The sequence below is a fragment of the Trichosurus vulpecula genome, chromosome 3 (assembly GCF_011100635.1).
Source record: "Trichosurus vulpecula isolate mTriVul1 chromosome 3, mTriVul1.pri, whole genome shotgun sequence".
In the NCBI taxonomy this organism is placed as follows: Eukaryota; Metazoa; Chordata; class Mammalia; order Diprotodontia; family Phalangeridae; genus Trichosurus; species Trichosurus vulpecula.
This window is the reverse complement of record NC_050575.1, coordinates 40,454,271-40,466,683: the sequence shown is the minus strand read 5'-3', so window position 1 is coordinate 40,466,683 and position 12,413 is coordinate 40,454,271. Positions and strand designations below refer to the sequence as shown.

At 36.0% G+C, this 12,413-nt stretch overlaps 1 protein-coding gene across 2 annotated transcripts in view; it reads left to right on the top strand.

Annotated features, from left to right (window-relative positions):
• BRMS1L (BRMS1 like transcriptional repressor) overlaps positions 1–6,992 on the top strand; it is a 154,730-nt gene extending 147,738 nt beyond the window's left edge. Inside the window, exons 7-10 of one of the 2 annotated variants that reach the window (XM_036752819.1) lie at positions 896–960; positions 1,664–1,703; positions 3,566–3,692; positions 5,335–6,992. In XM_036752819.1, coding sequence (XP_036608714.1) covers positions 896–960; positions 1,664–1,703; positions 3,566–3,692; positions 5,335–5,452 — 350 coding nt within the window. In that variant the 3' untranslated portion in view covers positions 5,453–6,992. Of the gene's footprint in view, positions 1–895; positions 961–1,663; positions 1,704–3,544; positions 3,693–5,334 lie in introns of both variants that reach the window. The other variant, XM_036752818.1, reaches the window with a different exon arrangement.
• The last annotated feature ends 5,421 nt before the right edge of the window (positions 6,993–12,413 follow it).

Here is a 12,413-nt window from a genome sequence, read left to right as displayed (position 1 = left end):
AGTTTCCTTTGTCTTATTATATTGATTTACTGAGGTTTGTAATTTTTCATGCGTATTTTAATACTTCTCTTCTAATTTTAGAATATACTGTTGGTCTATTTATCTGTGTTCTAGGTTTTTAATTGATTTTTTCTCCTCTTGGAATCTTTGGTGCATTTTAACCTTTTTCCCTTACATTCTCTTGTTGCTCACATTCCAACATCTCTCCTTTTGATAGTAGGCTTGCCCCTAGGGTTGGATCCTAATACTTATTGAGGCTCATTAGGAAATTTATTTTTCATTATCCTTAGTCTCTGTTCCAAGTAGTTTCTGGGGGAATAAGACTGGCCTCAACTGGATTATAGCACCCTTTCCTTCAGGTTCAGTGTAGCAAAACATGATGTCCTCTGTCCCAATTCCCTCTACTTTTTAAGTTCCCTGGCTGGGCTCATTCAACATCTGCCATTTTGTTGTTGTTGTTTGGGACAGGGAAGGGTGTTCTGGGCATAGCCTTTGCAACCATCGGAATGCTCTGATTTACCATCTAGTTTGCTTGACCTCAGGCCCCTTTCCTATCCCTGGCTGTTTTTTTTTTTTTTTCAGACCTGGAGGGGCATAAAGTCACTGACTGACCGTAGTTTCTCGTGGTATTTCTTGATCATTTTTTTTGGTTTCAGTTGATTGTTTAGGCTTTCACTAGAGTGCATATGAGGAAGCCATTTGCCTGCCTTTATTCAGGCAGCTTACCTTACCTGGAAATCCCATAGTAGTATTTTTGAAAAATGTTTAAACATCTGAAATCTACATCCTGAAACATCATACCTCTAAATCATAGTCTGAGTTTCAGAAAAGGAAGATGTGAATATGATCAGTATGTTACTATTGTCAGTAGCAAAGTTGTCCTTAACTTTTCAACGCCCCTATATAGTTTATATGTTACAAGACCTAGATATTCTTGAAGACTGGACAACAATTAGAAAGGTAAGATTATTATTAATGTGATCTTGTGTGAATATTGCAATATTTCTTGGCTTGTAATACTACTTTCAGACATATAAGAGTAACTTTCAGACATATAAGAATGGTGACCTGGCAGTGCATTGCAGGAAATATATATATCATAGATCCCATTTGGATTCTCACCTTTGTCATACATACCATAGGAGGTTACAATATCGTTTACTTTCACCGCTTTAAACGCATCTTTTATACTATTAAGGATGGACACCATGTCAGAGGGATCAAGCTAACACAGATGAAGCTAAATACACAGTCTGGAATTAGAGAGTTTTTATATTCAAAATGATTGGTTCCTTCCACTTTTACTTTTAAAGCAAAACGTATCTATTATACCTAGAACATTTTGAGTGTCAGAAATTGCTCATTAATTTTGGGTTTTCTTTTTCCTTGCAAAGAAAAGTATGTAATACCAAATCAAATGTCTAAAAGAATCTGTTATTAGAAACTGAAAAACTATTTGACCAGCTTGATGGAATATATCATTCCACTTTGTTATTTAACTTTTCATTGTTGCTGAGTATTCAGTATCATAAATAAACATTCTTAGTAGGTGAAAGGAAAAACGTCCTATATTAATAAAACTCTGATTTGGCTTCTTTCAGTTTTGTAGAAATGACTTGAAAATTGTTTTCAGATAACTAAATTTCTCTTTCCTCTCCTTAAGGCCATGGCTACACTCGGTCCACATAGAGTAAAGCCAGAACGTAAGTCACCCCATTTCTTTTCTATGTTACTGCATAGGTCTCCTCCATCAGAGTTGATAGAATCATTAGTACACTAAGGAATTTCCCTACCATTGGTCCTAGTTCATTTGGTGGAACCATACCGATGTTATTTATATCTTTCCCCCGTATGTTCTGTATGGGTATAAAATGTCAATATTCTAGATATAATGTAAGGGAGACACAGCCTTGGTTTTACCTCCTTATATCTTTGTCATTATTGCCACAATTTGAACCTAGGTCTGCTGACTTAAAATCTAGTGTTACTTCAGCTGTACAATACTACTGGAGTGTAGGTCATCCCTGCAAATATATTGGAGCCTTTTCACATCCATCATACATGTCTCCATTGCTTGTTATATTACCTGTAACTTTGATTCTTTTGAGATTATGTTGTTCCAAATTTGAATCCAGATAGTATCACAGAGAGATATATTTATGTTAAAAAGATGAGTTTGGGCAAGAGAGAAGCTTGGGATCATTGAAAACACTACAGTTTCCCAAAGGCAGTATGGTTCTCTGTTTTCTTCTTCTTCAATTGACTGTTCAGTTTTCTCTGAGAAAATAATAAAATTAAACAAAATTTATTAATCATAACTATAAAACAAAATTTGGAAATGTTGTAATCAGTTAAAGAAAGCATAACAGAAAAGGAAAAGATAATTATGTTATATGATATAGTGCTCCCTCCACCAAAATCTTATTCTAATGCCTCACTGTGGTTTAGAGATGACTATGTTTTCTCTGTTGCTGTGCCAGCACAGCACAAATTCTGGCAATTTCTTTAGAGCTAGAAAGGACCAACAACAGACTTAGATCTGATTTCCAAGAACCAGCTTAATTAAGTTCAGAGATGCTTAACATCAGAAAGTTAACCATGGGGTTGTGAACTTTTTGACCACTACTCATGAAGACTGTCAGTACCAAAGTGAAAGAAGTCTATATCCATAGGCTTGTCATTCATACCAATAAGGACATTGGTGTTTGAAATAAAAATAGTGCTGCATATATATACCATTAATTAGCTTAGGCTGTCATTACAGTGTGCCCAGTATCTACAGTTTGATATGATCTTAGAGTTAGGCTTGCCTGGCAAATATTTATTTGTTCACGTGCCCAGAGTGTGTACACCTCGATGTTGAGTTTTTTGGGATTGTGTATGCCACAGCATGCCCAGATTATCAAGGAGCCTCTGTAAGGTTTATTGCCAGACCATGTTCTGGATTTTGGAAATGGAAACTCCCATCATAGCACCCTACTTTTCTGAATCAGAGCCTGCTGTTTTAAATGCCACTCCTTGAAGTTTCGGAGGCATTCGTTATATGCTAAAATGGTGACAATGGTAGGTATTATAACTTATGTCTGTTTTCCTGATTTGAGAGAAAAAGAATGTGATTTCCAGTGATGACAGCCACAGTTTTTGAATCTTGCTTTTCAATTTGCCCTTATAATTAGACATGGTCTCTTTTGTTTCCTTTCTTTTATTCTTGACATGTGCTTAGTTTTTTTTTAATCCTTCATTGTTAAAAACTAAATTAATTGGTACTAGAAAATCTCAAAAAAATTTTTGGAATATGCTTAGTTTTTTTTTCAGTCGTTCATTGTTAAAACTAAATTAATTGGTACTAGAAAACATCAAAAAAATTTTTCCTAGGTACCCATACTGTAAAGAATTGTAGAAGTAGCTATAGAAAATATAAATGAATATTCTAACACATTATGTTTATACAAGGATGAACAAATTAGTGCATTTAGTGTTTGAAAATTAAACCTTAATGTTCTGACACTTTTATTATTCTGACAATATTTTATTAATATAACAGTTTTTCAACTGATCCCTTTAGCACCTGTGAAATTGGAAAAACACCTGCACAGTGCTAAGTCTGAAGAGGGAAGATTGTATTATGATGGTGAATGGTACATACGTGGACAAACAATATGTATTGATAAGAAAGATGAATGCCCTACAAGGTAAAAAACGGGTTTTAAAAAAATCTCTTATTTTTCCATTTCACCTTAAATTTAGTCAAGAATCCTTTAGAATAGGGGTGGGGAACCTACGGCCTTAAGGCCACGTGTGGCCCTCTAGGTCCTCAGGTGTGGCAGTTTGACTGACTAAACTTCACAGAACAAATCCCCTTAATAAAAGGATTGGTTCTGTAAAACTTGGACTCAGTCAAAAGGCCACACCCAAGGACCTAGAAGGCCACAGGTTCCCCACCCTTGCTCTAGTCATTCACAATATTATAATTTGTCATTTCTAATAACACATATTTGAGTACTCCCAAATGTGTGTGTATATGTGTGTGTGTGTGAGTGTGTGTGTGTGTGTGTGTGTGCGCGCGTGCGTGCGTGTGTGTGTGTGTATAACTGAATTTTCATGTTCTTTATCAAGCTTAAATCTAGCTCCTTCTATACCTACTATATAAAATGTAATCAGCAGTTAAAAAAAGTTAACATTAATGCATATATCAACATTATGTAGACATATGTAATTAAATATCAGTAGACATAAGGAAGTGCTGTCATTGCATGGGCTGGTAAGTGATCCTCCTGATTAATTTTTGGAAGATATTGTTATTCTGATTTAGTGTAATATTAGCTAAACTGCCCCATCTCAGATTTCTGCTGACTTGCCACCATTACTCTATTGGCAATTCTGTGCTTCTATTTTAGAAAATTCTGGGACAATTATAGTCAATAACTAATAAAACGGTAAAAATTAGTATAACTGATAACATTTTAAAATCTTGTTGCCTAGTTCTTAGCATTGCCATGAAAAGGAAAAAGAGGCACAATATTCAAATCAATTTATTTTTCTATTCTTATGAAGATGGTGGAAAGTCAGCAAGGTGTGGTAAGGTTAGCTAGGAATAGTATATAGTGTTGGACTTGGGGTCAGGAAGACCTGAGTTCAAATTCCACTTGTGACACCTTCTAACTGTAGAATTGCGCAAATCCCTTTATATCTCTGAGCCTCCAGTAACTCTTTTAAGACATGAAGTTCTAGATGAGTTGTGATGTACTTGTTGGTAGAGGTAGAAATCATGAATCTTTGATGCTTAAAAATGTCAGTAGTTGCTATCGAAATACTTGAGGAAGTCTATGATAAGGCATAGCATGTGGTATGAATACCATGGTAAAGTTCACTTTGCCTTTTCTGCTTATAAAATGTGATCCAGGTCTGAATTGACATTGGAAATTTAGGCTAATGTGAGGAAGACCATCCATATACAGTGACCTTATGAGCAGAATGGATAATACCTTTTTGGTAACACCCAATTCCTTTCTATCTTTTATTGCAACCCTTATGGAGGTGAAAGATTTTTGTTGTTATTTTTACCTGTACATTTATACCTAATGAAAAGTAAATTTAACACTATCTTTGTAGTGTGATTTAATCTGCTGATCCATCTGGTATTTTTCACAGTCTTGTATTTGAATATGCTTTAGTCTGATTTGGTAGTTGAAGTGGTCAGCTAACTCTGTTCAGCTCCTGTTAATTTAATTTTTGAGGTTATAGTCAAAACCTTAGTAAGGTAATTTCTGTTGCAAATACTCTAATAGCTTGGTTAGTTCCAAGGTTAACTCTTTCTTTTTCTTTTTCTTGTAGTGCCATAATTACAACAATTAACCATGATGAAGTTTGGTTTAAGAGGTCTGATGGAAGCAAATCTAAACTTTATATTTCCCAGCTACAGAAAGGAAAATATTCAATAAAACATTCATAATCACTATCAATTGTTAACTAAACCTACCTGTATTAGTGTTACCAAGTGTGGTGTGCCATGGGAGTAAAAATATATTTAATAATTTTTACATTCTCATAACATTATGAGAGTATTCATATTTGTAGGTAGTATTATATGTACACTTCATATTGATATATATATATGTATACATATATATATATATATATATATTTTCTTTTTCAATGGTGAGAAAAACCTAATCATGATGACCAAGATATTTTACCTCTAAATTGGGTCCAGCACCTAGTATATGAAGAATGGCCTTCCAAAATATGGCAGATGTTTTATGACTAAACCTTTTTGTTTGGTTAAAAATTATGCAGATTTGGCTTTTCTTCCATGTACTGTATGGGGTTGTAAAACTGCTACATTTTTTTCCTGCAATTTATTTAGTTTTTCATGTTCATGTAACTCATTGTGTATTTGTAAATAAGCCTGATAAAACATGTAGATGGTTTGTAATAGGATATATATTGTTAAATCAGAATCAAAACTATAAACACATAAGGGTGTGCACACACTTATTGGGGGAGGGGGGAGCCCTAATAGCTAAACTTGCATCAATGGCCTTACTTTAGTATTTATTTTCCTTAAATTAAGCTATTGGGTTAAAATTTCTAAAAGGAGCACTTGCCTAGACTACCAGCACTCCTCCCCCTTAATAGTGTAGCAGTGACATTTTTTCCCAGATTACACTTGATGTTAATTAGAAAAATTAGTGTCAAGGAATAAAAACATTGCTTCTACCTGTACTATTTATGGCCTGTGGAGGTCATGAATGCCTGGTATTTATGCTGCAGTATGTAAGTGATAATCAATAACTGACAGTATTGTGGCATATGCTGTACTTGTCTGGTCTATTGCCTTTTTTGAAAGAGATTCTCAGTAAACTTTTTCAGAGGTAAAAATATGCCTTTATGCTAATTCTATGTTTAGTACAAAACAAAGACAGTGAAATTTTTTTAGGTCTATGTTCTCAAAAGAATATTTTTTTCCTTTAGCTTTAAGTCCATTTTATGTGATTTAGAAAAGTATTTGTTTTCTTCCCTTCAGTCATATTCAGATTTAACTTTCAAAGCCCCAGGAACAATGAACAGAGTCAGAACCCTAAATATGACAGCACACTGTTTGTGGCTGTAGTATAAATAATGTGACCAAAATTAGTATTCTTGTAGTTTCTGTGCACTTTACTTTTTATTATAATGAGACTTGAGGGAATGGAGGAAAACCTAGTTATTGAAATTTATGGCAAGAATAGAATCTGCATAGTTCAATTTATCATATTTACCTGTCAGAATATCCTTCTGTGCAGATTACTACTTAACAGTTGCCAAATTTTAAAATATTTGACCTCTGAAGTTCATTATTAACAAAATTGTCACTCTGTATGTCTCTCATAAATGTTAGCCAAATGTACATAATGCTATGTCTTTGACAGTACTTACGTACACAGTTGTTTGATAAACATTTTTGTAATAAGATATTTGTATTTTTTAATTTAGTATATAATAAAAATGATCTGTGCTAGAGTACCATTTTTCAGTATGCCTTTCTGTGTATTTTGTTATAATAGCTGATATGTGTTTGCAATACCTGTTGCACGTAAATTTAGTGTCAGTGCCCTTTGAACTAATGCTCCTGGTATGTTCAGTTGAAAAATAGATTGATAAAGAAATTCTATATCAAGAAAGCATACATATAAAGATCTTTAATTAAAATATAGAAGGAAATATTTCCACCAATTAACATATCCCCAAGAACTTTAAAGGTGACATGAAAATAAGAGTAATAGCTTACATCTGTATAGTTCTTAACAGTTTATCAAGTACTTAAATACATTATATCATTTAGCCCTCACAGTGTCCTTTTGAAATAAGTTAGAACTGTCATTCCTATTAACAAGTGGGGCTCTGAGATTTGCAGTGATTTGCCCAAGTTTCCACAGCCACTTAAGTGCCAGAGCCATTACAGGACTAAAGCCCAAGTCGTTCCACCATGCCTCACAGAGCTGTGCTGCTCTACTGTGAAAATTAGGTTCAGAAAAACATACATGCATTCTTCTGAGATTAAAAAATGTGTAGATATATTTTGCTATTGGCAGCTTTCCATTTGCCTGCAGGTCACACGATATAACTAAAAAGGTATTGCTAATAAGTTTTATGATGATATACCAGCTTCAGTCTTAGAGGAGCTGCTTGTCCTATACTCTACTGCCTTAAGTCCTATTTTATATTCCTTCTTCCCTATTATCCCCATTGATGAGGTGCTTATCAATAGCAAATATTTATAAAGGACCTGTTGCATGCATGAAACTTGAAAAGGCATTGCATCTCCTTTCTCCTGTGTTCTTTTAGGAAGAAGAGTGAATATGGAATGACATAATTCACCTGGAAGAAAACAATTCTGACATTTTTCTATCAATCTAATCTCCGTCTGCAGAGAGTTTTTTCATGTGTGTGGATAAAATAGCAACCAAAAAGTCACCATGGATATGCTTGCATACGATTCAGTTATAGATTAAATAAATCCAACCCAGTACAAAAGTTACTAAAAATTTATGAAAAAAAAGACTAGATCTCGAAGGAAATTTTGATATCTAATTCAACCTTTGGCTCAACAGAGCACTGACTCTAGAGTGAGAGGACCTAGAACCAAATCCTACTTCAGATGCTTTCTACCCATGTGACCTTGGGGAAGTTATTTAACCTCCCTTTGTCTCAGTTTCCACATCCATAAAATAACAGAGTTTTGTAAGATGGTCTGTAACAACAATGCTGCTTGCTGCTACTGTGGCTGTGTAAGACCAACAACAAAAGCACACAGAAGGGCTGCTAGCACAGGTTCTTTGATCTGCTTTTCTAAGGAAAGCAACTTTAAGTGGTTAACAATCTCACTTTAATCAAATACACATATCGTTCACTCAGTTCAAGGGGAAAAGACAGCACCCTGAACTTCAGAGCAAATACAAACAAATTACAAACAGAGACAATATAAACAGAACAAACACACAGTTATCAACAGACAGGCCTGTAGCTGTCTGACCAAAGAATTACATGCTTACCAGAGAGAGAGGGTTTTCAAAGCTGGGGGCCTCCAACGGTTACCCAGAGAGTCTCATCTGGTCAGATCACACAATGTCCTTCCAGTGAGCGAGAGCCCAAACAAAACGCTAACCTCTGAGTTTATATACCTTGTTCAGGGTCAAAGGGTGTCACAACCATGCGACTCAAACCTATGTGAACTAGTCCTTCTCTTGATACAAGCAGGTCATCAAAGACTCTGATTTAATCAAAGGCCAGACTCATCAAAGGCACTTGATTACCTCAGTACTCCAAAAGGGAAAACAGTAAAAAAAAAAAGTCCCATCCTAATTACCAATACACAGCCCTTGGGACAAGTCCCTTCATCTTTCTGAACCTTGGTTTCTTTGTCAATAAAGCAAAGGTTTTAGATCTAGATCATAGTTATTTTATCATATTGGGGGTGAGGAACCTGAGGATGTCATTTATCTGGGTCAGATAAGCTGAAATCATCAAAAGCAACTTGAGGTTCTTATTACTACTTTATTTATCTTGGGTTTCGACTCCTTGTTTGTTATTCCCTTCAGTTCTGAATTCTGTAATCCTATTCTTTGCTTCACAAATGAGGCCCAAAGAAGGCATGTCCAGAGCTATACAATTGATAAATGAACCAAGACCAGAATTTGTCTCTTGACTTTTTTGTCACATGCTTTTCCTTTAAGCACAGAATTTGTGAATTAGACGGAACTTTAGAGATCATCTAGTCCAGGGGTAGGGAACCTGTGGCCCCAACATCACATGTGGCCCTCTAGGTCCTAAAGTGTGGCTCTTCGACTGAATCCAAACTTCACAGAACAAATCCCATTAATAAAAGGTTCTGTTCTGTAAAACTTGGACTCAGTCCAAGTTCAACCCTTTTGGATCCTGGGTTGGTTATCCTTCCCAGCCTTACATCATCTGTAAATTTGTATGTTGATGAGTATATCATCTATGCCTTTGTTCAAATCACTAAAAAATGTTCTACAATGGAGGACCAAGCACAGATCCTTGGGTTATTCTGCTAGAGACCTGCTAATTTGAAACATTAACAACTAACCTGGCTATCCAGTCAGTTCTGAACTCATCTAATTGTATTATCATCTAATCCATATCACTTCATATTCTCCACAAGATTAGTGTCAAAAATATGGCCCAAATCCTAGTAACCTATATCCACAATATTCCCTTCATCTACCAGTTTAGGAATCTTATCAGAAAAGGAAATGGGGGTCAATCAACAAGGCTTGACCTGTTCTTGATGAAACCATGCTGGCTCGTTGCTTGCCTTTCTAGATATTTGCCAGCTGTCTCTTATGAATTGAAGTGAAGCTTATAGGCTTTTTTTGAAAATTTGGACAAAATTTTTCCTCCAAACCTGTGGTACTGATGTGGTTTGAGGTTGCTGGAAACCCCAAAATGTCAGGGTACAGGGCAGTATCCACCTGGAATGAATTCAAACACTCAAACCTTATTTTTCAGTCAAGTGACAAGGTTTATTGTAATGCTAATAAAAGCAAGCAAGATTCTTAAGGAATCTGCTGATGACTAATGCTTATAAATAAAAAGGCCTGTGAAAGGGTCTGGATGAGATTAGGGAGTGGTGAGTAGCCATGAGTGGCAGTGAAAGGAAAGTCAAGGAAGCTAATTAGGTGATCTAGGTGGGCTGGGGTGGGCCAGTTGCCTTGGGCGGAGGGGCCAGTGATCTGGGCTGTTGAAACATGGGAAAATTCAGGGACTGCGTTGCTTTCGAAGAGATGATCTTTTCCTTTTACGGGTCCAGGTCCCATCACCCCATCAGTACCACTTCTGTTTTCAAGTGACTTTGCAAATGTCACAGACCTTGGTTCAGGAGTCATATCTGACAGCTTTAGGGGGAGAAAAGGAGCAGGGAACCTAAGGATGTCCTTTTGGGTCAGGTGACTTGGATTAATCAAAAGCAGCTTGGGGTTCTATGTCTCTATTTGTCTTGGGTTTCAACTCCCTTGTCTGTTTCCCTTGTCTTTTATGTTCTGTCATTTTCTGAGTAAAGCTCATCTGTCTTTGCAATTGAAACAAATTAAGAATGAAATAGCTGTTGTCCACCTCAGGCAAAGGTCCTTACCCTTTCTTTGATCCTTTTTCTCTCACTATAACTTAAAAATTAAGTCCTTTTTGTTTTCAACTTAGCTTCCCTCCCCAACTCTAGCTCATTTTGTACTTTAGCATTCCTGACATTTTTTTAAGACCCTCTCATCGGTTTACCTGGTTTTGCTCTCTGGTACATTTTTAAAAATTTAAATTGATTGGTGAATTCCCTATGCATCTACATTGGTCTCTTTAGACACATTCCATTTTTCCTCATTGGAATTGTTTTCCGTTTGCCTTCAGAATTTCATTCTTAAGTATCATCTACACCTCTTAGGTTGATATCCCTGCATTTTACTGCATGGATCCTACCAATCTTTCCTACTCCATTCTTTGAAATCTTCCCAAGTTTCTCATCATTTCCACTGTAGGATGAAGTTATTTCTAAGGCAAACCGAGGCATGCTTAGCTGCTCTGCTTTTGGCAGAAAGAGAGCTCTAGCAGATATCTGCACCATTCAAGTTGCAAAAGCACTACTATATGACGTTTCTATCCTCAGATTGTGATGTTTTCCCAAATTCCCTATGTATTACCGCTTTCTGTTCAGATGAGCTTCAGTGTGCTTTAGTTAATCAGCACATAAATAAATAAAGCACTTTAAGCACTTACTCTGCCAGACACTATGCTAAACATTGAGTATTACAAGGAAAAATAACAGTAGTCCCTGATCTCAAGAAGCTCACATTCAAAATGGTGAAAACATCCAAATAACTAGGTAAATGCAAGATATATAGAGTAGATAAAATCATTTCAAAGGGGGAGTCAGTAGCCACTGGGAAGACCAGGAAAGGCTTCCTATAGAAGGTAAGATTTGAAAGAAGCCAGGGAAACAGATGGACGGGAAGAGTAAGAGCATTCCAAGGATGAGAAACAGCCAGTGAAAAGGCATAGAAACAGGAGAGGGAATTGAATATAGTATAAGAGGAGCAGCAGGAATAGTGTTAGAAACCTAGAAAGGAAGGGGCCAACTTAGAGGAGTTTTAAATATGAAATAGCGGACTTCATATTTGACCCAAAAAGTAATAGGGAACCAATGGAGTTTATTAAGGAGGGAGGGGACATGGATAGACACATTTTAGGAAAATCATTTTGGCTCACGATTGGAGGATGAATTGATATTTGGAGAGATGAGCCAAGGAGATTGATGAGAAGACTTGTGATAGTGCAAGAGGAAAGTGATGAGGGACTTATCTATATTGGTAGGTGGATGAATAGAGAGAAAAGGATGTATAGGAGAGATGTGAAAGTAGAAATGATAAGATTGGGCAAATCATTTCTGTTTCTCCCCCCTGCCACCTTCCCCCAAATACCCTTTATCTCCTATGGTTCCTGGATTTCAACACATGAATATACATTCTTGATATATAGTGCTAGCCCAACTCACCCCGTTTTTACCTTTTTCTTTTGAATAAAATATACAAATCCAGAGCCATAGTCCAGTCTTGTTTCATCTTACCAAGTTTCAGTGACACCTATGAAAGTCAGATTTACTTTCTTATTTAAGAAAGGTTATATATCTCTTTTGTGTTGCCTGACTTTTGTGTATTTGTATATAGACATTTCAGGCCATAGGTTTTGCTACTGACTTCTTTCTTGGATTTTGTGTCCTGTGAATTTCTGGGTATCTTAGGTGCAGTTCTTTCTGTCAACTTTCTGTACTATCTTATTTGGAAGTTATACAAAGACAGTCTTCTCACTACCCTCCCATTCTTCTTAGTTAACAGCCCTTTTGATTAGTTTTGTAAGACACCTGTCAA